The sequence below is a fragment of the Trachurus trachurus genome (assembly GCF_905171665.1).
Source record: "Trachurus trachurus genome assembly, chromosome: 23".
NCBI classification, from domain to species: Eukaryota; Metazoa; Chordata; class Actinopteri; order Carangiformes; family Carangidae; genus Trachurus; species Trachurus trachurus.
Genome location: NC_139912.1, coordinates 23,079,277 through 23,105,607, shown reverse-complemented (window position 1 = coordinate 23,105,607; position 26,331 = coordinate 23,079,277). Strand labels below are relative to the sequence as shown.

The 26,331-nt window shown below is 41.9% G+C and overlaps 1 protein-coding gene across 1 annotated transcript in view; it reads right to left on the bottom strand.

The window, feature by feature from the left end:
* The window catches only part of dennd5b (DENN/MADD domain containing 5B), an 85,315-nt gene that overhangs the window by 41,381 nt on the left and 17,603 nt on the right, over nt 1-26,331 (bottom strand). Inside the window, exons 2-4 of the mRNA XM_083999782.1 lie at nt 11,449-11,508; nt 9,307-9,416; nt 4,407-5,100 (exon numbers count right to left, since the gene is read on the bottom strand). Coding sequence (XP_083855908.1) covers nt 4,407-5,100; nt 9,307-9,416; nt 11,449-11,508 — 864 coding nt within the window. The remainder of the gene's footprint in view (nt 1-4,406; nt 5,101-9,306; nt 9,417-11,448; nt 11,509-26,331) is intronic.

Sequence of the window (26,331 nt, the reverse complement as noted above, 5' to 3'; positions counted from 1 at the left end):
CTTGTGGCTGGGCCTTTGTACTGTATAAGGTGAAGTTCTCAGGGTTTCATCAGCATGTTCTGTGCCTCCATGAAGTAAAGAACACCTCCTCTAATGACGGCAGTAAATGAAACACTGTGATGAAATACATAATGAGGCTGAAGAACATGACAGTGGTTCCAAACTTCCATAAAATGCAAATGAATGCGTTTCCAGTTGAGTTGAGCACTATTTCTGTGGTCGGTGCCATTAAACCACTGTAGCAGAGGAGAACATCATTAGGTGACATAATTTAAATAACTTCATTGCTGCAACTGACAGTATCAAACCTGGCAACCACAGGGACTCCAGGAAGCTGCGTACGATCGTGGTGCCCAGCTGTTTTTTGTTCGCTGAAAAATAGCTCCATTGTGTCGCTGAAGCCACAAACTGTCATGTCTACATTTCTCTTTGTGTAAATAAACATGATACAACGTGTCAGATATGGAGCTTTGTGTGTGTTGACAGATGATACTGAACTGTGGAAACAGGGTACATGTTTTCCCATGTCCTGACTCCAGCTTTGTATGTACTTGTGCAGTTTTACATATCTGCAGTCATATAGTTTTGTTATATTTCAATATATAATGATACATATACTGCCTACTATTCATCTTGTGTATTAAGAATTTCACACATGTTGACTTTGCTGTTGCAACACTGCAAATTTCCCCGCTATGTGACTAATAAAGGGAAATTTTATATTAGACAAGAGTGGCATTGATCTTTTTGTCTCTTTCTTACAAACAATTACACTTTGGCAAGAACTTAATTCCCCAAATATTGAATTACACATTGATTTCACAATATTTCAGCCAGATCATTTATACTGGATAACAAAAAACACTCCTCCATATTTCATGACAGATAGTTCTTTATATTAGAGTGCCCTATATAATTGTTTAAATGTTTATTCTGTAGAGTTTCCGTGCAGTCACTAACAGGAGCACTCAACTAATACAGCAGATCCCTCCACAGTCAAAACACAGTCTGTCATGAAGCTGCTTTCTAATCTCACCCTTGGCCGACTGACAGCACCAAATCACTCCCTGCGAGCTGAGCCGCTGTGTTGCAGTACAATACAGAGCGGTACAGTGAGCCAATCAGATTAGAGCGTCTAATCTACCACTCGTGCGCTGCCGTTACAAAGCCGCGGCTCCAGAGGCTCCACGCCATCCGTCTCGCAGTCTGCTGTGCAGACACAACGCAGTGCTTCATGGGAGTGCAGGAGGAACGTGAACACACGAGGGTGAATACCTCACCTTATGAGGCTGTGGTGGTGTCACAGATGCCAGCATGATGACATTGTGTCCCTGTACCGTGTACTGAGGTAAACATGTTTATAAAATACCTTCAGACTGTAAATGAAGATGGATGTGTGATGTTCTGAAGCTCAGAGCGAGCTGCTCCGCTGTCACCATCTTGGCAGGGCCAGACTCTACCAGGCCTCTAGCTAAGAGGAGGGGCTTAGTGAAGCCCAGGGATTGGTGCATGCTGGCTCACACACCTGTCAATCAGGACACCAATCATTTCTTATAGTTAATTATGCAGAACTTTAAACCTTAGAGGTCTTTGTCTATTTTGGTCGTTTTTGAATACTTTAGATTTTGCCCCTTATATACACCACATAACAAAATGTTTAACATGCCCATGCTTGGTACCTGCACATCTTCATCTATATGATCTGATAATTATTTTTTCACTTTAACCTATTTTATTAACACATTGAGCCAAAAATACACAGAAATCATCAAATTCTAATTGGAAAAATATTCAACCTCCGATCCCGGTCAGACGTCATGGTACTGTCAGAGCTCATTCAACCACTTTTTCCCAAATATATGGAAAATAATGCGACGTCTGCCCCTCCTATCCCACCCCCCGGATAAATGTTATCTTGTACTGTTAAATCAAAACTATTATCTGCGGTTTTATGTGGTCTATCAAAGTCAAATAAAAACCAGGAGAGAGATTCGAATCAACTCGCACTTTCAAGTGAAGTTGACGGCAGTGCTACAGGTGACCTTGTTTTCAGTCATAGTCATAGACCCCAGAGGGTTAAGCCTTAAAGAGGAACTATGCAGGATTTTGGAGTGGTTGTGATGGTTTAAAAAATGACATGTAACTTGTTACAGGGAGAATGGAGGCTCTCTGCCTTCCACCTAGCGTCTCTTGGCTGAAAAACAAACTTGCAAGATCAGCACCTCTGACTCAGTGTCCCAGAGATAAGACTACACAAATATACACATCATAACACGTGTATGATAAATAACGTTATCTACCGCTCTATTGATTGCTCTCTCGCCGGCTTCTTTGAAAACAAATGCACATGCCAGGAGGAGGGTTAGCAGAACAGTGGAAAAGTGACCGGACTTGCATAGTTCTCCTTTAATAAAATGTAATCAAATAAATAAATTTACCCCGTGTATGGCTGTTATGAGGGAGGAAATTAGCTGTACAGATCAAAACCATTTTTCTGCTGTAAAGTTTAGGATTATAACATGGAAGTCTATGAGGACTGACTTGACTCATGCAGCCATGTACAGAAACACACTTTTTGGTATTTCAGGGTCATTTTTCAGCCTTGCTTTGCTGACTCTATTAAGTTTATTTTTTGTTTTCAAAGAGCAGCACAGAAAGAGCATCTGTTCACCTTTAGTCATCAGGCTGCAGCACGGACGCTGTGCCTGCAGCAGAATAGCGCAGACGCCGGGGTTTTATTTTGGGGTTGTGGGTCAGGTGTGGGTGCTGACTTCTTCTATTTACATGACTCATCCTGCTCAGAAGGTAAACAGGCTGCAGAGTGAAAGTGTTACAGTGTGAGCGCTGTGCAGACTGGAGGAGGCTCAGAGAGAGACACCGAGCCGGAGCCGGAGCCGGAGCCGGAGCAGAAAAGTGGGTTCAAAGTTGCGTCTCATTATGTGGGAGAAACACAAGCAGCAACCAAACACTCCCACAACAGTCTCCCTGCAGCTGTAAATAATGGATGAAGGGAAACAAAGGAGGAAAATCTGATCACTGAGCATCTGAGTTGGTCTGGAAAGTCGTCATTGTTACTTGACACAGTTTTTGTGCTATTATGGAATGAGCTCCGGTGACTAAAAACTCTCATTCTCTTACACATTGTAACTGTATCGGAGGTTTGGGGGTTGTGGCCTTCCACTACACATGGGTTGGATTGAAATGAATTTCTGGAATCAATGCTACAGATGTAGCACAGTCTGGCTGCTACTCTGACACCACCTGGGACTTCCTGTTTGCAACACATGTACCTTTTGCCATGTTTTTCCCCTGGTTTCCAGATCAAAATGAAAAAATGTGGGTTTTTATACAGCTGCATCTCAATAAATTAGAATATAATGGAAAAGTTGATTTCCAGTAGTTTAAGTCAAATAGTCCTAACCAAGTATAGACGGACATACTTTTCAGAAGGCCAACATTTCCATATTAGAAATGCTTTTTTAATTGCCTTTTGTCATATTCAAATATTTCTTTAGATACTGAATTTAAGGTCTTCATTAAATGTAACCCATAATCATTACAATTAAAAGAAATTAAATAAATAAGAACATGAAATGCTTCATTCTGTGTGTGATGTATTAGTTTCACTTTTTGAATTGAAATACTGACATGAATAAACTCTTATGATATTCTAATTTATTGAGGCAGACATTTGAAATCACTCCGCCCACCAGCCGTGTCTGGAATGTAGTTCTGGCTATGCATTTGCCTTGAAAACAACTTGGCCTCGTAATGTTACATTATTATCTCATAGCATGGTTAATGTGGAGGTCACAACTTGTCCATCAGAGCGTTGTGGAGTTGTTGGATTGTGTGTTTGATAAGTTTTGAGGGACAGGGGACCTGTACAGTTCACTTCCATTGTGTTCGCTGAGCAGCTCGCGTCTCTGCCCCGCTGATCTCAAAACAACATGCACTGATAATTAAAGCAGAAGTAAGCAGAATGTTTGTGTTAATATAAGTCTTAAATAGTTATATCTTCCGAAAGCAATCACTTCTATAGAGTGTTTGGTCTGAAACACGGGTCTGTCAGTCACTCTGCTCTGCTTTAAGCCGAGGAGAAAACTTTCCTTGTATCCTACAACCTTTATCCAATGAGGAGAAAGAGAACGGCATAAAGGGGCGGTCCTCTCTGTGTGTGCAGCCAAGGGATGCGCGTGAATGTGGTGACGTAGGGACGAGGGCGGGGACTGCTAACTCCATCTGCTGACAAGAAGTTAGCCAAAACCACCGGATTGCTTACTTCTGCTTTAAAAGTAATGAGCCTACCCGTATGCCTATAAGAATTATGGCAATAGGCAAATTTGCATGTTGAACTATCCCTTTAAATTCTATTCAACTGTAACATATGATGGAGGTGGACTTACCCTGTGAGTACAGGAGGATCTGCATCTCCAGCAGAGTGCAGGTGAAGACCTGGACCAGGTTCTCCACCCCCAGCAGACTGAAGGCCTCGGCCAGGGGGAAGTCGGCCAGCGGCAGCTCCCCCAGCCCCGGCCGCTGGCACACCACGGGCTCGTACACGCCGTGGAACTTGAGCGTGCGGCCCGGGGCGGGCAGCGGCACCTCGTACAGGATGTTGTAGACGTAGCTCTCCAGCGGCAGCGGGGGGGCGGTGGCCACGGTGACGGCTCTGTGCAGCTGTGACAGGAAGTGGCGGCAGGCGTGCATGAACGGCATGGGGGTGATCAAGCACAAGGCTTTGGACACGTAGAGGGTGTCCCGCGACGAGTCGTAGCCGCCGGCGGCCCCGCGGGACGAAGACGAGGAGGAGGAGGGGGAGTCGGCCTCGTCCAGACTGCTGGCCAGAGAGTCCATGCTGGAGGAGGAGGAGGAGGAGGAGGAGGAGGAAGGGGGGTTGCTGGAGGCGTGCTCTGCATTGTGCATCTGGTAGAGGGTCTGCATGGCAGAGCAGATCTGAGGGCTGGTCACCTCCTCGTAGAAGGTGTGGACGAAGCCGTAAGTCCGAGAGCCGTCCTCCCTGGTGATGATGAAGGAGTGAAACTGAGCATCACGCTGGTCGGCCTGCGTCCGGAACGACAGGCCTTTAGGCATACACAGCTGCAGGGAGAGAGGAGAGGACAACAGTCAGTCTATCACTTTCCTATCAATTCAAATTAAAACCAATTTTTTAATGTCACATGTTCACATTCACATGTCTTTATCTGTGTAAACTGTGATGAAAAACTGTGAACTGTGGAAAATTCTGCGATTACTTTGGAAATTGGAGTTTTGGAGTCACAATTTTAGTTGGAATTATTGCTTTTGTTTGTGATTTTTTTTTCCTGAATTTGACTTTTTATTTTAAATGATGATGTGTATGAAACAAACAAACAGGTTGATCAATGTCTGAAGAACATCGCTGCATCTCTGCAGTACCACAACACTTATGGTATGGACTCATTTTATAAACAGTTAGCCAAATTCGGATATTGCACTTTTACTCCTGGTCATTTCAAATATAATTCCATTAATTGTGCAGCATTTTTTTTTTTTTTAATTTTCATCCATTGATTCTTTCAGGCCTCACAGTTGCTGAGCTGGTATCAGTCAAAACAGTTTGCAGTGAAAACAATTTAAAAGTAAAGGAATTTACAGATGTATCCCCTAAACATAATTCACATTTTAGCCTTGAAACATAGTTTGTAGCTGTAAAACTAGTAGTGCATCAAAAAAAAAGATTAATAAACAATTTGGATCATTAGGCATATAACATAAATATGTTGACTGTGCTGAGCATCTGACATCTGGCATCACTTACTGTTTTCTGACATTTCACAGATAAAGGGATTTTTCAATCAATCACTTATGGCAATAATTAGCTGCAGCCATGTAAGAGTGAATAATGCTCATAGTCATATTGCCAGTGTGTGTTTGTGCGTGATGTTTTCACAGTCAAACACACACAGACTGTTGATGTAAACACCCAGTCAGCAGCAGCCGGCTATAAATCTCACTTATTAGCTTCATTATGTTGATTTGGCAGCAGAGAGATGAACAGGAACCAACTTGAACACGAAAACACACACACACACACATACACAAACAAGCGTTCCAAATGTGTGAGCGCTTACTCATCCATAAACAACACACTCATCAAACAGGCCACATATGTAAAGTCTGCAAACATCAACAAACTCATACATTTACATCGAGGCGCTGCTGTTTATGTTCATATGTACGTGATCTTTGAACCAGTTGTTCTATTGCATGCACATTTTGTTTTTACAGAAAAGAAGTGAAACACACAAACACACAAAGGCCTGTTGACCTGATTGGATTATGCATGAGTCATGTTTTTCACTGATCAGAAGTGACATGTCAGAGGCAGGCTGGGTGTGGAGGAGAGATGATCTGAGTCACCGCCACAACCACATCTTTTATTTTTGAGGGTGCTGGGGGCCAGGGTGGTGGTGATGGCGGTGGGTTCGTGTTTCACCTCAGCCACGCCGAATTGAGGAAGTCGATGAAATCAAAGTAAAGGCAGTTTGGCAAGCGGCACGTAAAAAAGAAGTAGGAATCAACAGGCCGGTTGGAGAGCGAGCCGGGGCGCGTTCAGGATGGTTGAGCAACGTTAATGTGACACACAAAGCGCGATACGTTCGCGTGTGAACAAATTCTCATCTGACCTCAGTGACAGCGGGAGATGAGATGAGTCAGTCGTTTTACTGTTAACACTGTTGATGGTGTGAAAAAAAAAACAGAAATGAGGACAACAGGAGCAGATGAGCTGAAAAAGGTTCATTGTTTACAGAATAGTGTGTGTGTTCTTATTGGGATGCTACACTGTAAAATGTAATTTTGATCTTTACTTAAAATAAAGAGTGATCTTGACTGATATCTGGTTAATTTTGTTGATCCTTTACACGTTTCAACTTTCTGGTGAGGAAAGTAATTAAACTCATCAGGCTAAAGTAACTTTTACTGAAAAGTATGAGTGAGGATCAACCAACCTCAAAGAAAGGGTTAGGGGTTAAAAAAGAAGGAGAAGAACAAGTAGGCCCATCCTCTGGAGAAACTCGGTTGGACTTGGTGCTATATTGGATACTCTAAATCATTCTTAAAGGAGAATTACAGTCATTTTTGACCCCTAAATCATTGTCTTGATGGTCACCCAATGTTGGGGGGAGCAAAAAGCATGACTAAAATTGATGCAGGCAAACCAGAGTTACACCATGGCCAGAACAAACACTCAAAAAACAATCAAATATCTATGGTACATGACTGGAAAAATTCAAAAATTGCCCCCATAGGTTAGCGTTGTCGCTATCCCTAGCGCCGTCTAGCCATGGTGTAACTCCGGTTTGCCTGCATCAATTTTAGTCGCGTTTTTTGCTCCCCCCAACACTGGGCAACCATCAGGACAACGACTTAGGGGTCAAAAATTACAGAATTCTCCTTTAATTATGTTTTTTATATATTTAACGCGTGTGTGAATGAATGTGAGTATTGTTTTTAGAGGCAACACAAGTAGATTCGTTGTATACTGCACAATGATAATACAGTCTTTGAATTTGAATTTGAGTTACATTTAACTGGCTGACATGAGTTGTCTAAACACAGTTCTTTTCAGTTTAAACAACTTAGAAATAATGATCTACTTTCCTTGGTAATTTTGAATTTGAGAAGCTATACAACTTGTGAATTTTGATTTATTTTTTTAAGTAAAATCAACAAATTTACATTTTTCAGTGTAGATATGTTCCTAAAGGTGTAACATACAAAGTAAACAGAATTCATAATTGAATTTGCTGAATTTGGTATAGCTCATTCTGTGTTGCATTCAGGTAACTGTGTTGTTCCTGAGGAATCTGGAATGTAATAGTTTCACACCAGCACGCTGTTGAGGTGTGTGAGCAGGTGAGAGCGCTGCAGACAGGAGGAGAGGATGGTGAGATGAGCAGGTGACGGAGGAGGACAGGGAGGAGAGAAACGACGCAGTTTCCACACAAACGTCTCGTAGTTGTCGTCGCCGTCGACAGCGACACGGCTCAACCGTGTTGTGTCGGGTTTCAGCCGCTGCATAAAAGGCCTGTTTCCATTCTGACGTAAGACGAGAACCGCAGCTGAATTATTTAGCAGCGCTGACACCAGGGCAGGTGGAAAAATAAGCAGCGACCTTCAAAACACACACACACTGTACATCCACATGCAGAGTTGCCTCCCATTGTTCCTGTCAGAGTCTCTTTAGTGACAGTTTGGCAACTTCAGCAGAGCCTAATTAAACAATCACACCTTTCAAAATTTAATTCAAGGGCTTTTCGAAAGCTCTCAAGGTCTTTGTGAGATAAGAGGACTGAAACCTGATATGTATTTGAGGGCAGGTTAAAAATTAGTCAACTAAGCAAAAAGGAGGCGTCATTAGAGGTGGATATCTTGTTAACGCTTCCTCTGGTCGCTGTGTTTGATATTCATTTTGCAGTGGTTTTATCTCTTCTCACCATCGTCCTTCTATGGATCAGGACTGATCCTTCATGTTTGCTGCGTTTTGAACTATATAGATCAATCAAAATCGCTTTTAGAAATGGGACTGTTCATGGATGTTTGGAACAAAAATACAGCAAAGTATCTAAGTCGAATGCAAACCAGTGACACTGCAGTTCAGAGTCGGGCTTTGACCTACTGTATAATCCACCGCAGGGTTTGAGTTTCTGGATTAAAAACTTGCTCTGTTTTCTAAAAATATCTGTGTTTATTATCTCTCTCTTTGTCAAACTGTTTTCTACATTTTATGCTCTGCATACTGTATCAGTTTGTTCAGATTTATACAATCTCTAATAATTAAAGCTTCAAGAAAATCTATTAAATAAAAAAGTCTGTATTTAACCTAAAAAAAGGTTAAATAATTCAAATGGATTTGTGGACAACATGAGGTAGATTATGTGAAATTGGTGGCAAGGCAACAGCTCAACTTTCTATCTGTTCTGAGTGATTGTTGAGTTCATACATGGGGGGCTTCATCACTTCCCCCTCACTGAGTAGCCTATATCTGGATATAAAGTCCTATGTCTGAATTCAGGGCCTTGACACAGACACAACAGCCTTGTTGGCTGGTTGATACAGAGGCTGTAGTAGGGATATTATATTTAGGCCATGGGGAGGTCGGCCTTAATCCTGCCTGTCCTGTTCAAGTGGACAAGACAAGTGCTCAAACAGACAAGTTGTTATCCTGTGTGCTCCTTTGATGTCGATCAATTTACTGTAACTGAGAACTCAGAGTGTTTGATATCAACGCTAATTAACCAATTCCCTACAGCAGCCACCTACCATGTTGACAGCATCCTGGTCGAAGGGGTTCCACTCCACATTCTCAGGGTAGCGCGCCAAGACTTTGGACTTGAACGTCCTCTTCAGGGGACTCTGCTCAAAGTTCTCACCTGGAGGGGCCAAAAGACAAAGGAATCAGTGACCGATGGGAAATGATGATGAGATATGTGTTGTTAAATGTTTCTGCTGCAAGAACCAGGGAAGCTTCAGACAGAAAATATATTCATGTTATGTATATAATCATGGCAGAATAACATGGAGCTGTGGAGATTACAGAAGAAAGAGAAACAAAAAAGGCAGCACCTTATCCACAAGCTGTGGTTTGATTTTGTGTGTTGAATATCATGTAGTGCACACATTGTTTTCGCTTCATGATAAATTATAACAACTTTAACATGATCATCAAAAGTCCCCATTAGCCTCAGTTGCACTTTGTTGGTGAATATTAGCATACTTAAATGCTAAACTAATGTTAGCACAATGACATCAGCATTTAGCATCACAGATGTGCTACTTTAGCCGTTAGCCTTGTTAGCAAATGATCGAGCTAACTGAGTCATTACAAGGTCAAAACCTTTAATGCTGCAAATGTGCATCAAGTGCTCAAAGCATCACTGAGCCAAATCAACCACAACTACAGGCTAATATTAAAGGTCCACCCATAGGCTGGGGGGGGGTTCACAGTTTTGCTCAAGGGCTCATCAGCAGGTTGAAAACTTGCTGACTCAGAGGCTCCAACTTTCTCCCTGATGAAGTGCTGATGGTGACCTGATGCCGGGGTCAGACCTGCAGCTCTAATGACTCTCTGTGGGCCTTAAAATCTCACCACTAATGCTCACACCATTTCATTTCCTTTCAGTGAGCACCTCGCAAAACCTGCATTGATTTCAGACACTGTAAGTTAATGGGAGTGCTGGTCAATACAGTCAATACGCCAACCTTCTTATGATTAGAGTGAGGTCATAAGGTTATTGAAGAGGGATGAAGGATAAAGGTGAATATGGCTGATATGAGCTGTGCAGAATGGCGATATTTAAAATGATCAATTCATCATTTGCCGCAAGTTACAGGCCAGAATACAACTCTTGGCTGTTAGTCTGCTGTTCAGTGTGCTCACATATAAATACAGCTTTATTTTGTTAAATACCATACTATGCAAAGTTGGGTTTTGGGTCCAGGTGGGCGGGGCTTGGGGCATGGCTGCTTTGTTGTGACATCACAAAGTTACAGAATTCCTGACAGCCGTTTTTTACGACTCAGTTTCTGAATACAAGATTGATTTTTCATTTTTCAACTAGTTTGCATGCAGCATTTCAGTGAACCAGACAGGTGAGACGCCGAGTCGCATGTTACCAAACAGTGTGAACTGTGACCCTGGCCTGAGAAACTGGGGCTGGTGCTCAGTAGGGATGTCACAATGACTTGTTTTCACAATTAACGCCACAATTAATTAATCGTAAAGATTCCTAAATACCGCCACTTCCCAAAAAAGATTACAGTATGTCGGAACCATATTGTCAGATGTGCACCAAAATAAAGTGTCCATTTAACTAATGTATCATTGAATTGGTAGGAAATTAAATGTTAGCCTGTCATTTCTATTTAAAAAAAAAAACAAAACAAAACAAAAATCGATTAAAATAAACGTAAACATTTGGTAGATGACAATTTATTTCAAACACTTCCCCTTGGGGATTAATAATTGGTCATATATTAATAGATACATTAAATATTTTGTGTAAACAATGAGTAATGTAATTATATTTGGACTATATTTGATTTTACACATTAGTGTTGTGAAATTGATAAATGCATAATAATCGTGATTATCGTAACACCGCAATTTTTTTATCTGACAATAATCGCACCAAGAAAATGTATAATCGTGACATCCCTACCTAGTGCTCAGTATATGAGAAAAAAGGTTCAACATTCAGGTGTGAAAACTGTGAGAAACAATCTGCCGTGATACCGTGAACATCCCATTCACCCCCACCCCCCACAGTGAACTGGTTAACCTGCACCAAGGCTGCCGTCATGTTAGATTAGTGTTTTGAGGGTGAATGTGGAGACGACAGCAGCTGACTGAGTAAAAGCAGACATGCATGCAGACAGAGTGAGGTCAGGTGTAGCGCTCTTTACCTTCGGCTGCAGCATCTGGATCCCTGCCTTGGCGGTCTGCTTCTAGCCATTGGTACAAAGCTATGGACGAGCCACATGCAGACAAACATGGAGCACAAAACACACAAACAAACAAAAAAAAGGGCAATGTCAAAACAAATGCACACAAAAGCACATTAATAATGTATGAGAATGAGTTGAGCATGAACATGACACATACAGTATCAATGTAACAACAGAGCAAGACATGGCATTTAAGACATAGCACACATGGGGTTCTGAAACGGCACTTTAAACCCCTATTATGAATTTGTGGCAAATTTGCCCATTGCCATAATCGCTATAGTCATAGCAGTAGCTTCGTTACCTTTAATTGTTGGTGCAAGCTATTTTTAGAACGGTGGAGCAGAGCCGTGAGCTGCTCAGAGCTACGCTATGGAGGCTAATGGGATTTCTTGGTTTCCCTCATCAAACTCATCAAATACACAACCCAACAACTCAAAAACGCTGTCGTGGACAAGTTGTGAGCTGCACAATCACCACGCTATGAGATAATAACGGAACGTTACCAGACAGAGTTGTTTTAGAGGTAAATTCATGCAAAACTGCTGATGCGTTTAACCTGTATTTACCTCGAAAACGGCTCCGTTTCGTAACGTTCCATTATTATCTCATAGCGTGGTGAATGTGCAGGTCACAACTTGTCCACAAAAGTGTTTTGGAGTTTTGGGATTTTGTATTTGATGAGTTTGATGAGGGAAACCAAGAAATTCCTTTAGCCTCCGTAGCGTAGCTCTGAGCAGCCTACTGCTCTGCTCCACCGTTCTAAAAATAGCTTGCACCGACAAATGAAGTTAATGAACCTACTGCTATGACTATAGCGATTATGGCAATGGGCCAATTTGCCAAAATGTTGAACTATCCCTTTAATTGTGAACAGTGAGTAAAGTAATGGAAGCCAAAGGCGGTTGTTGGGTCATCATCAGGCCTTGTGTTTGGCCTGAGGAGACTTCAGATGAGTACAAGGTGCCGTTTCAGACATGCAGACCTCAGTGATCATGTGAGTGTCGGTGCTGTGGTGATGGGCTCATGAGTTATTATGGTTTAGTTAGTGAGCAGCTCTTCAGAGTCAAACCAAGCAGGAGCATTTACACAGCAACAAACAGATCCACGAGCAGCGGGTCACTGATGCTGTGCTGAGATCAGTCCAGCTCCAGATGGTTTCCAACCAGAGAGCAGAGACAGTTCACAGCTGGTAGGGATTTTTTATGATTTTAGTGGTACTACCTCAGCTTACTGCTATTGGTTCTTTTAGTCATCTGTCAGCTGGCAAGCAGGTTTGACCTTGGGCCAAGTTGTTTCTAATCCATTAGATGGGAGGTCAGAACATAATCTAAGGCTAATTTAAGAAATTGATTGATAAAAATGCAGCTGGAGTTTGGTTAGTTGCTGTGGCCCACAGTCACATTTTGATTGATTTACGGTTCCTTTAGTGGTCTGTCAAGCAAACAAGTGAACATTTGAAACTTCTTGTCAGTGTCTTTCTGAATAAAAGCCCAGAAAACAACACATAGGCAAAAGTACTATAGAAGAAGTGATTCTGAAAAAAAGAAAGAAATAGGCCATAATAAGCATTCATCAGGTGGGGATAGATGCTCTATAAATGTGGGACTGTCTGAGATTACAGATTACAGAAAATAATGATAACTATAATCTGCTAACCAGATATTATTGCTGCTACTCAGTTTTAGCTCGCAGGCCACCAGCTGCCAACCACTGGTATGCACTGCACATGAATAAACATCTATGATGCCATGCAACTAGCTGTATCAATCAAAGGGAAGATTATTTGTGCGTAGGTGTATGAATATGGATAAAATGATGCACGAGGTATCATAAACAAATGTATTTGATGGATTGGTGCAGCCATAAAGAACAAGAGTCTCCAGTCTGAATAGGTGTGGAGCTTGAACAGGCAGATACACAGTGTATTACATGATGTCTGGTTGTTAAATGGGTTTAAGGGGCTCTTCAATGATTTAGCACTGCACTTCCATAAAAGCTGTTGAATTAACAAGAGTCAGATTTAAAAATAGAAAAAGTCAAAATTGAAACACAAGAGGCCAACACATTATCCACAATGCATTGTATCATTAAACCCACTCTATCTTGTGAAAGCTTTGTCCTTTTCAAACTTAAAGGACAATTCCAGGCGAATTCAACTCGGGGGTGTACAGTATGTTATATGGTCTAAAAGAAGGAATCTGAAGATCTGAAGAAGAGTTGATATTCCTGTGTTTATGACACAAACGGTAGCTCCCACTGCACCTGAACACACCGCGCACGGCAACTTGGGTCTCGTGTGAGACTCTGGGAGACTTTGAATTAGATCTAGTTTTACAAAGGCTTGCTTGAAGTAAATAAACTTCTGGGTGCATGTTTGAGTCGCCATCTGACGCTGTCTGTGGAAAAGAATTGCGGCTTTGAGGGATGTAAACAGCCTAAGCAGTGGAACTTGCATCCGCTCCCATTCATTGCTGCTGTGGCGATGCGGGGACAGACACAACCACCGCAAAACAGGAGCAACTAAACTGAAAATCTTCAGATTCCTTCTTTTAGACCTAAAATGTTAGGAACATACAGCCCAGAGTTGAATTTGCCTGGAATTGTCCTTTAAAGTTCCCGGTTTGTTACCCCAGCTGTCTATTCCCAATTTCCAAATTGGGATTACCCCAATGACATCATTATGACATCACTGGGATCATTTCACAACTCTTTTCACCCTTCCAGTGATAATTGCATTTGGTGTAAATAGGCTTATATTGTCTACTGTAAATGTCTAGATTACGCCACAATATAAAGGAGATAATCTCCGTGTTGATGGGCCGAGTGAGAGAAACAGATAGTAGGCTAATCCCTCAGAGGGCATCTCCGCCGGTGCGGTCCGAGTCACCAGGCCGAAGATTAGAAGCTTTAATCAGTTCTACCTAACCCTCCCTGAGGGAAAACCAGGCTGAGCGCTTCCTGTTCCATATCTGTATCGTTGTGAATGCAGTGATGTAAGTTCTCAGGTTATAAAATGGAATAAGGTGCAAAAACGTGACTGATAGTGTACGATGTGTGAGTCCACGCGGCTAGATACGCACAGACACACACCTCCAGTGTTACATAACTCCAGAACATTTACTATATCTGCTGTCTCTGCAGTTTCCTCCTCTCTCCTCGCTCTGCTCTGCTCTGCTCTTCCTGTCAGCTCGCCCTCCTCAGCCAGATCAATGACTCTGTGCTCCGGTGTTCAGGTTCCTCCCACTGACACTGCACTAATAAGCATTGTTCTATAGATCCTGAGGGCCAGGTTGACTGGGGGAGCCGGGAATTGAACCATCGACCCTTTCAACCACCTAGAAATAATAGATAGGCTATGGAAAATGAACCACAAGCTATCGGCTAATGGGAGATGAAGAAAATCAATCGCAAGGCAGAGCTGACTGACTTCAACACACAGTCTGCCCCGTCATTCTGTGAAATGAGGTGTCGCCGAGTTGAAAAAAACGACAGATAAGTCAGAAAAGGAGGGAAACTCCTCAACTGCTGTCTAACAGGAAAACCACACACACAGCGCTGCTGGCAATATCTGCTCATTACATCACCGTGCCGCCGTCTGTGTGCCCAGCTCTGCATCTACACACACACACACACACACACACACACGAACATACAGGAAATGTGGTCACACTCACAGGTCTAATGCCCTTTACGTTTCTCCAGATAACATGGCAAAGACACACACTGTGCGACAAACATTCTCACGCCCACGGATTCATGCACATAATACCTATGAAGCTGTTTTGACTGATTGCAATCACCAGAAACGAGATCAACTGGCGCCAGAGAAGATGCAGTTCGTCATCAGTCTGCAGGAAAGTGTAGTGTACCATACTCAAGATTATAGATTCATTATTGATGCTGCTTAAATTCTACTAATATCTAAATGGCATTGATGTTGCTCCTCCAGCTCCGTCCTCATAATCCAGTTTCCTGTGTGCAAAGGGATTAAATGTAGTTTTAGCTATAAAGTATATTAAATCCCATCATACATCCAAACCAGCGCTAGTGAGTGTCCTCTGAGCCGTCGAGGACCACTGCTTCCAAAAATTTACTGGAAACACATCAGAGGCGTCACTGTGCCACAAACACACACACACACACACACAGTCCAACACAAACAACCTGACAAAAGCTACAATGAAGATTTCCTACAGTGAGCGGCTGGAAATTTACTGAACCTTTTAAAAAAAAACACAGCTAGGTCTGTCACAATCATGACATTTTTAGTTGAGGATTAATTGCCATACAACCCTTACAGAAGAACCACATGAACGTCACATGTGAAAGATTTTGCACATGGGAATCATGTTATTTGCACATGTGGTTGTGGCCGAATTTTATGTGAATCACATGTGAATTCCCATGTGAACTCATTTTCCACATGTGGTAACATGTTTTACACATGCTACATGGTAAGATATGTGGTAACATGTGAAGTTCATGTGGTTTTTCTGTAAGGGAAATAATTGCGATTAATGATTTAATCGACTTTTTCTAATAATTTTATGCCACTATTATAGAATAAGCATGAACATAGTCCAATAATACACATACACCTTATGAAGAAGAAGAACAGCCCGTTTATTGGCTCTGCAACTAAATCCATGATGCTAATGTCAATAGATGTTCATCAAAATACGGTCGGGTCGTCTGATATTAGAAATGAAGCGCCACGAAACAGATAGTGTGAGGTGCTCCATTCGTATGTTAATAAACCATAAAAGAAGAAGGGGGCACAACGTGATGATGTCATTAAAAGAGAACCAGTCAAAATAATGAATGGAAATCTGACATTTCTGTTAGTTTCATCCAGCTGTTTTAAAGGAGACATATGGTGCCCTTTTTCCACAAATTAAAATAGTTCCCAGGTGTCTTAAAGACATGTCTGTGACATGCCGTGGTCAAAAAAAGAAAGCCCAAGGATCAAACATCAAACCCCTTCTACTGGTCCCAGGTAGGGGTGGGGTTATGCAAATTCGAAAGCTAGTTAAATCACAGGAAGACATCTGAGGGAGCGGCTCATAAAACCACAAGGAATTCAACCTAGGAAGCCTGCACATTACAGATTATTTTTGTCGATTCTGTCATTTTGGGCAAGACAAACACCCAAATATATGTTAAAGAGCCTTCAAAAAGTGATATTTCCATAATATGTCCCCTTTAATACAGATGAATGGAAACCATTTTAACGATTATGCAAAATAATTACAATTAGCTCAAATAATTGGGATCAGCCGATTATGTAATAATTGTAGCAGGCCTAAACATATGATTTAAGTTTGCTTTAAAGATTTACAGCTCTAGTAGGAACCAATGGAGCTGAGGGGAAGTCATAATGCAGTGACAGACAGATTGAAACATCATGGTTTTGGTGTTTGAATTGAGATATATTGAGAACATCACTAACTACATCTATGGAATTCAGCACTCTGAAGCAACATAAACCAACACTGACTGTCATTTCCTACATCTGGTTTGTCTTGGCCTCCATTCACATTCACACACTGTGGATGAAGTTATGTGAAGCTCAGAGCAGCAAGACATTTCCTATGTTCCCCAACATCTAAATGTCACACTACAGGGTGTGGACAAAACACTGGGTCTGGAATGCAGCGGCTGCTTTAATGACACAGATGGCGATGTGGTCAAAATAGAAATGCACCGACATCATGAACACAGCTACAAGGGCAGCTGGCACCGGGTAAAGAGGCCGAGCACAAACATCAACTTTGATCCATATTATTATCTGGATCTGAACCAAACTGGACAAATTGATGTGATTATTTTGCATCACGATCCAAACATGACTTCCATCCACCAAGTTTAGTTCCAACTTCCAACCAACACACAGATGAAAAGATAAACTTCTAACTCAGTGTCAGTCTGACTTGTCTCCATAGAAACAGTTTTGTAGTAACCAACAACAAACATTTGGTGCAGCATCACCAAAATAAAGTGAAGACCTCGACATGGCCTCTCAGTTCAATGACTGAAAAACATCGTAAATGCTGCAGAGACGCATCAGAATAGTGGAGGTTATCATTCCGCGGTGCTGTGTTTGTGTGGTTACAGTGTTTTTGTTCAGCCTTGGTCCCGGGGGTGAACCAGGCTGAGTAATTCTTCCTTCAAACCTTGTGGTCTCTTGTCAAATCCAATCCTTGTAAATGCAAATTAATTCTCTCCACTGCTCCACCTCCAACATCTCTCTTTATCCTCGACAACAGAGAAACTAAACCTGAGACTGGAAGACAGATGGTTTCACAACGGTTTGCATGTAGTGACGATAATGATCTTTTTTCTTTCTTTCTTTTTTACCACTGTAAGTTTTTAGTTTTTTTGACATACTTGTACTGTCAAGATGTCCACATAGGTAGCAATAACAAAAAACTAGACTGGTACCCAATAGAGCACAAACCTCCACCAAGACCATTATCAGCTGGATCTGCACCAAACTGTACCATCACATACATAAACAACATTAAAATGACTCATCTTTTAAATCAAGAAATTGTTGAAATGTCCTAAAAAAGTGATAATAAATATATCAAATTCAGATTTTACCCCAAAAGCCAAATGGGCAGAATGTATAATAGGTTCATCCTTGGTTCATTGCCCCATTCCTAATGTGAATTATGTTAAAACAACAACAAAACATACTGTATATGGGTGAAAAGTGAAACCATAACCTTCTTAGCAGAAGTAATGATTTGACCTTTGCCCTTGTTTAGCAAATGAAATCAATTCTGTTGATAAGTCAGTGTTGATCCCAAAGCTCACAACAACTCTCTTGGTCTCTGTATTGATGCAGGACATTGACTGTTCTAGCCACTTTCATTTATTACAATACACTGATCACCACCCTAATTCCCACTATGACTGCCACACATTTAATCTAATCTGATGTTTTTATTCCCATCATGAGGGAGCTTTTCTCCACAACCTCTTCCATTTCACTGGTTCGTCTGTTTACATCGTTTTATGAGGTGTTTAACCATCCGCACATTTTAAAATCCAACCGGTTTGTCTTCACCTCCGTCTTTTTCTCTTGTATAAAACTAAAAAAGAAAACTGACTTTGGGACTGTGCGGTGAACTGGTCTGATCAACACCCGGGGTTACTACGCATGGATACACACACCACACAAAACTCCTAGAGGGGCCCGACAAGAATCTGACCTTTACAGGAGGAGCAGGAGGAGAACAATAGAATCTGATTTATCCTCTTCCACTTCCCGCCGTGACGCTCTTTATCCTTTCGTTGCTTAGAATCTCTTTACGTTAAAAAAATTCAGAAGTCAGCGACTCTTTATTCCCTCTATACTAACGAGGTCATTAGCGAGCCTGTTAATTACAGATGCATCGATTCTCTATTTTCCCGGCTGATTGCGATTTTCCGCTGCTTGAGACTGAAAAGCGAGGATGATGCAATTACACTAACGTTTGGCTGCAATCATTTCCTCCCTTCTATGCATCTTCCTCTTTTTTTGGTGATGATCATCAAAATAATGAGGTCATTTCCATTAATAGGCACTAGGCACCACGGCTAAGGCCCCGCAGGAGGGGTGTCCCACCCCGACTGTCAGGGGTGGGGTGTCATGTGACACACAGTGCATCATTAGAGCCACAAATCACTTAATGCACCTCTAATTACAAACAATAGGCCCCAGGAGGAAGCTGCTCACACACACACACACACACACACACACTTGTATACAAAGACTATGAGAGTGAGAAGTATGAGGCAGCTTGTCATTAGGTACACACTGGAGGAAAAATGCCCAATTACAGTACACACACTCACACACACACATGTATGCAGATACATGCATGAAACACAGAGGAACTAATCATATGCTGTCCCCAGACACTGATGCATAATGCATGTGGAGCCTGTTGCCCCGCTGCACCGGGTCATCACACACTCTGCTTTGGGTGTGTAAGTGTGTGTGAGAATCAGTGTGTGTGTGTGTGTGGACTCAACAGTCAGGGAGGATGACCGACAGGCTTTGTTGCCTCACTTCAAGGACCTGCAGATTCACGTCACCCTGTGTGTGTGAGAGTGTGTGTGTGAGAGTGTGTGTGTCTTCAAGACACAGACTGAGCAGACGACAGAGTAGTAGTCGTGGAAACAGCCAGCCGACCGCGTGGCCACTAGAGCTGCAACAATTAATCGAACAATAATCGATTATTCAATTAATTGTCAACTATTTTGATAATCAAATAATCAGTTTGAGTAGTTTTTTTTATGAAAAAAAGTCAAAATTCTCTGATTCCAGTTTCTTGAATGTGAATATTTCTGGTTTCTTTGTTCCTTTATGACAATAAACTGAGTCTCTCTTTGGTTTGTGGACAAAACAAGACGTTTGAGGACGTCACCTGGTGGTTTGAGAAACACTGATTAAACATTTTTCAACATTTTGTAACATTTTAATGACCAAACAACTAATTGATTAATTGTTTAAATAATCAACAGATTTATCGATACGAAAATAATCGTTAGTTGCAGCCCTAGTGGCCACACTGTCAGAGCTTCACCTGCAGTGTGAAGGTACAGAAGAGTGTGTTTGTGTGTGTTTGACTGTCCTGACTGACACCTACAGAGACGTGTGCTGCTCAAAGCATCTATCTGTGGAGCATTCGATCATCATCACCCCTCAATGCACAGAGAGCAGTCATGTAAAAGCACATGACTGCTCTCTCTGTGGGCACAAAGAGAACAAGCCTGTCTTGTACACACACACACACACACGTAGACACACACAGGTTGGAATCTTAAAGAGGGTGAATCACATCTGGAAGAAGAAAAGAAAGCCGTCTGTGTCATCAGTCATCAAAGCACAGACAACCAGCCTTGATACAGTCACTGTGTCACTGTGCATTTGTCTCAGCATCCTGATTATCACCACATTGATTTCATTCAATTATTCTGAAACATCTAAAGGAGTCTCTGTGGAGCTGTTTGTGTATCTGTGAGGACCTTTTATGTCTCTTTGTCTTTGTCGTTTTTGATTTCTTTTTGTCCCTTTCTCATCTCTCTGTAGTCAATCTGTGTTTTAATCTTGTATAGACGACTATGTGTGGCTCTTTATAGCCTCAGGCCCCATCCACACGAATTCGCGGCTTCACCGAATCCGATCTTTTTCTTAATCGTTTTGAAAAAAATCTCCGTAAACACGGCATCGTTTTCAAAAATATCTGCGTCCACACTGATCCAGTGAAAACGACCCAAAACGCTGTAGTACCTACATACTGCAGGCGTGTGTGTGGAGCTGCAGCGCTGCCTGCCACACATAAACACTTAAAACAGCTGAAGAAGACGGGAAGTCCCCGCTGTAATTCAATAGAAGAAGAAGTCCCCCGCTGTATTCAAACTCAAACATGGATTAAATGTTGACATGGAGTCGTGTCAGAGTAAATATGATGATCAGTGATGATTAAACATGCGCGATTCAGCCGCAGCGTCTGAGCGACCTGACGGGAGTCGGCCGTTGTTGTTGTTACGTTACGTTACGTCCAGGTTACGTCCATAGACTGTCAGTGTGCAGCAGCTGCTGCAGCGGTGTGTGTGTGTGTGTGTGTGTGTGTGTGTGTGTGTCTCAGGTTACAGGTAGAGCGGCGGGGGGCATGACATCATCGTTTCTGAAAAAGTCCGTATTGGCCGTCCAGACGGATACGCTGGGGCGGCGTTTTCAAATTTTCCCACTCTGGGACCCGTTTTCAAAAAATACCGTTTTCACCCCCTGAAAACGCCGGATCCGTGTGGACGCGAGGCCAATCCGATAAAGTATTTATCCGGATTCGAAAAAAACGAATTCGTCTGGACGGGGCCTCAATCATTTAGACTGACGAGAGATTCAATCAAAGGAGAAATTAAATGCTCTAGTCTCTACACACTGAATTAAAACTAAAAAGCTCTGCTGCATCTTGGCAGGGAAAAGTAGCAAACAAACACTCAATTTACAACCAATTTATCCACAAATGTCTCCTTAAATAAACATAAAGCTGGATAAAAAGCACTTCCAACTCTATTTGTCTTTGCATTACATCATCAGGCGCTTTGATATGTCAACACATGTATTCAAAATGTCACTATGACCAAACCAAGGTCATATTATTTTCCAACATAAGCAAAAAAAAATTCATGTTTGGCTTTTGTGCAGAGGTTTAAAACTCCTGTGGATAAAATTAACTCATTTTTTTTATTTCTAACGATAACAATGTTTCTTGTTCAGAAACAGAGTTACTGTAAATAAAAAGCGTGAAAAAGAAATTAGATGCTCTCTACACACTGAATTAAAAACTTATATCAGTCATAAGAATACTAGTACAACGGAGTATTAGGGCCACATTGACAAACAAAAAAATCACAAACTTCGAGAATGAAGTTGTAGATTTACGACTGTTATGACTTTTTTTCCTCGTATAAAATGTATGACTTTATTCTTGTAAATTTACGACTTTATTCTTGTAAATTTATGACTTTATACTCATAATTTACGACTTTATTCTCATAATATTATAACTTTTTATCTCGTATGAAATGTATGACTCATTCTCGTAAATTTACGACTTTATTCTCACAATTTACAACTTTATTCTCATAATGTTATGACTTTTTTCCTCGTATGAAATGTACAACTTTATTCTCGTAAATTCATGACTTTATTCTCGAAGTCTGTGTTTTTTTTTTCTGTCAATGTGGCCCTAATACTCCATCGTAGAATAGTGATGAAACATAAAACATCTGAAAGAAGTTTCATCTGAAATGGAGATGAAAAGCATCTTGTCCTTTAAAGCGATCAGCTTCAGCCTTCATTACCCAGAGCCAGAGTTTCCTGTCAGACAGACGTGACCCAGCTCTGTCAGGACTCTCAGCTCTGTGCCCGTTCACACGGCCCGGTCCTCGCTGCAGGTCACCGGGAGCCGCTCCGCTCCTCCCACAACGCTCATCCATTTAGCTTCAGTACATTCCACCACCCAGCGCCACACACCAGCAGCACCTGCTGCAACCAGGCACAGAGCCTGACCACACACACACACACACACACGCTCTTTTCGTTCTCCCCGAGCGGAGGAGCCAACGCCTGCTGCGCTGAACTCCGCTGCCAATGCCTGGCACCGGCTGGGGCGAGAGCATCACCCCATCTGTCTCCTTGGCAACGGAGAGAGGACTCAAGTTTGGAGGCCGTGGATGCCGGGGTGTGAGGGTGAGGGAGGGGGAGGCGGGGGTGAAAAGGTGGAGCTAACGCTGTCTAATCTCTTAATCTTTATGAATTATCCTGACATGATAAGGCTCAGAGCTGCAGGGAGCCAGGATGAGACAAGTGTGTGTGTGTGTGATTAAAAGTGTGTAATTTCAGCTGATTGTCTCCCTCCTTCTTTTACGTAACTATGTGCTTGTGTTTTTGTGCACTATAGTGTGTTACAATGGTCCAGTGTCCCCCTCCCTCCCCCTCCGACTCCACTGTCCTTGCTTGGTTAAGCTGGACTCTGTTGGCTCCTATTTGGCGCTCTATTGGCCAGCCACTGGGCGCTGCTGCCATGGTGATGTCATCACTCTGTCACCCTGTCAAGTGCTGCTTTGTTCTTTTACTGGCTTTAAGATGCTGAGGAGAGAGAAAGAGAGAGGAGGAGGAGGCGGGGCCTGGAGGTACCCAGGGACGTATTCTCATTCAGAGACACGGTCCTGGTCTCTCCCCTGGGTGTCTCCATCCCAGGCTTTTGTCTCTCAGGTAATTTACCGTCACCTGAGTGTATTAGCAGATTAGCAGCTGTGGTTTATCTATCTATGATGATGACATAAAGCGGACTCTGTTTAAAGCTTATTGCAGACCGCTGTACACTGCACATCTGTGGTCAAATTATAAAAAAGCGAGCCTTCAGAGACTGCAAGTGGCAATCAATGACTGTGAGAATTTTGTTAAAAAGGCCCAGATGGACTAGCGCCACCAACATGTTTGTGACTGCTCGAGTCAACGCCCTAACCCTTGTTTTTTACCTTCTCTGTCTTTTTGTATTTGTTCTTAACTGAACCCAGAGCAGTGTTTTTCAACCTTGGGGTCGGGACCCCATGTGGGGTCGCCTGGAATTCAAATGGGGTCGCATGAAATGTCCCAAAACAATTACTGATAAAAATATTTTTTAAACTAATTATTATTCTTTTTAAACTTATGATTAAAACACCACACACAATCCTAAACAACTGTATTCTGTACTTTCACTTTCTCAAATTTAAATCAGCATACAAAAATATCTGAGTTGGCGCATCTTAATTGACGGGGTCGCCAGAAATTTGTGATGTCAAAATGGGGTCACGAGCCAGAAAAGGTTGGGAACCACTGACCTAGAGTCTGTAATAATATCCATCTATCCATCTATCTATCTATCTATCTATCTATCTATCTATCTATCTATCTATCTATCTATCTATCTATCTATCTATCTATCTTATCTATCTATCTATCTATCTATCTATCTATCTATCTATCGTGATGAGCTACCTGTTCGGCCACCGATAAAACTACAATGGATGAAATCAGAGAGGATGAGTCTGTGTCTGAACATCACATGTACAATGATACCGGGGCTGAAAATGCATCGTCACGTCTGTGCTGCGGGGGGACTTTGGAGAGGGGAAAATGCACATCCCCACAAGTCCTTTTGTCCCAGTTAAGCTGCAGTTGCCACAGTGGCATGAGTCCAGCATTCTTTAGCCATGACACAAACATTGAGAGCCAGCTGCCAGCGGAGCGACTGTGAGCCGGAGAAGAGCTCTGCTGCATCTAAAGCAGTGAAAAGTAGCAAACAAACACTCCTTTAACCTGTTGAGCCCCAATTTATCCTCAAAGAGTCTCTTAAAATAAACCTAAAGCTGGATAAAAAACACATCCGACTCTATTTGTCTTTGCATTACGCCATGAGGGGCTTTGATATGTCAACAACACATGTATTCAAAATGTCACTACGACCAAACCAAGGCCACGTTTTACCGCGTAAACAGAAAAATGCAAACAAAAAGTGTTTTGCTTTTGTGCAGATGGGTTAAAAACTTTATAGTGAATTCCCTTAACTTGTCACTTCTAGTTCAAGTTTACATGTCTAATGATAAGAGTTACTGTAAATAAAAAGCATTAGAAGCTGCTCATTCCAGACGGGGAACAGTGAGAGTCACTGCCAGTTAAGACACATTTATCTTATTATGAAGAATAACTACGTCAAACAGGCAGGATGTAGCAGTCTGAGCTGTTGCGTGTGTGTGACGGCAGCTGTTCTCAGAGCAGCTGCAGGGCTATGAGGAGGTGGTGATGTGCCTGATGGGAGGGAGTCGCCCTGCGATGTACAGACTCATTCTGAAGGCAGGCAGGTGTGTCAGAGCTCCGGTCTCATCTGGCTTCTCTGCATCACGTGTGTTTATTTTCTCTTCTACAGTAAAAACACTGTTGACATAGCCTACCTATCTACTACTATTTCACATTTTATTATTTCTTAGTTTATTGGATCATATTTGAGAAATATCTTCATTTGCAATCTTTTTCTCAAGAAAACTGACCTGAATGAGCCTTTGTACAAAGCTGCTTCCTCTGTTTTTAAAGATAATGGAACATTTACTATTAATTAGAAGTGCAGCATAATACACATGAATCAGTAAAGTTGCAAAGCAAAGCATTTTAGTGCTTTAGAGGAACATGTTGAAGAAACAGGTGCTTCTATAAAACTGTATATAACACCAAGGGTTCCTACTTTAACAACAGGTGGGAATGATTAATACAATTTTAAAAACATACAAAAGATTAATATTTAATTTATGTCAGTATTTACCCAAATAATGTGAACTTGATTCGATTCTGTTGTGTTACTGCTGTTTACCGTGCTTCTCTCCTCTCTGCTGCTTCCTGTTTCACTTTGTCTCAGCCAGGTCAACAACTTGTCACATTATTTGCAAGAAAAAACATCAAGGATTATTAATATTTTCCTTTTTATGCGCTTTGTGCATCTTAAAGATTAAATAAAACCAATTTTCCGATCTGCTTAAACTGATTATTGATTCTGTTTGCTGTCACTGTAAACACCTACATATTTACAGGGCCGTTGCTAGGAATTCTGGGCCCCCTGAAAGAATACTAAAGTGGGCCCCTGCCCCCTGACTTTTCCACTTTTTTTCTTAGACTATATTATGTATTATCAATTTTTATTTAGCCTACTTTGTTTTGATGTTAATGCAGCATTACTATGAGTACTAGTCAGGGTCTTATGCAGAATAATTCAGTCATACAAAGATTAGACTACTGGGTTTTTTGTGGGCCCTATACTGGGCGCTGGGCCCCTAGAATTATCACCTTTCTCCCCTATACCACGGCCCTGCATATTTACTTGTCATGACAATGCACCTATAGGTACTGTGTATTCCTGCAGCTGTGAAATCATTAGTGCAACAGGAAAGTGAAATTCAACTCAACTACTGTGAATGAAACTCAGCACTTCCTGCAGTTGTTTCACATCAACAGCATCCACCCTTTCCCAGGAGGTTTTGAACACATCTGCAGGACACGTTGAGTTTCGATGGTATCATCTGTAGCAGAAGAAGTTCTGACATGTCAGACTTTCTGCATGGTTCATGAATGTTGCTTTATGGCCAAAAGAAAACTAAATACCCTGTAATTTACTTCGACATCTTGCGAACAGGAACAAGGATTAAAATCTGATCTTTGTTGGCAGGGGTGACAGAAGCAGCATCAACCCGGCCCACGGTTGTCTGAGTTAATAGAGGATACGCAGGGAGAGAGAGAGCGTGGCAGGC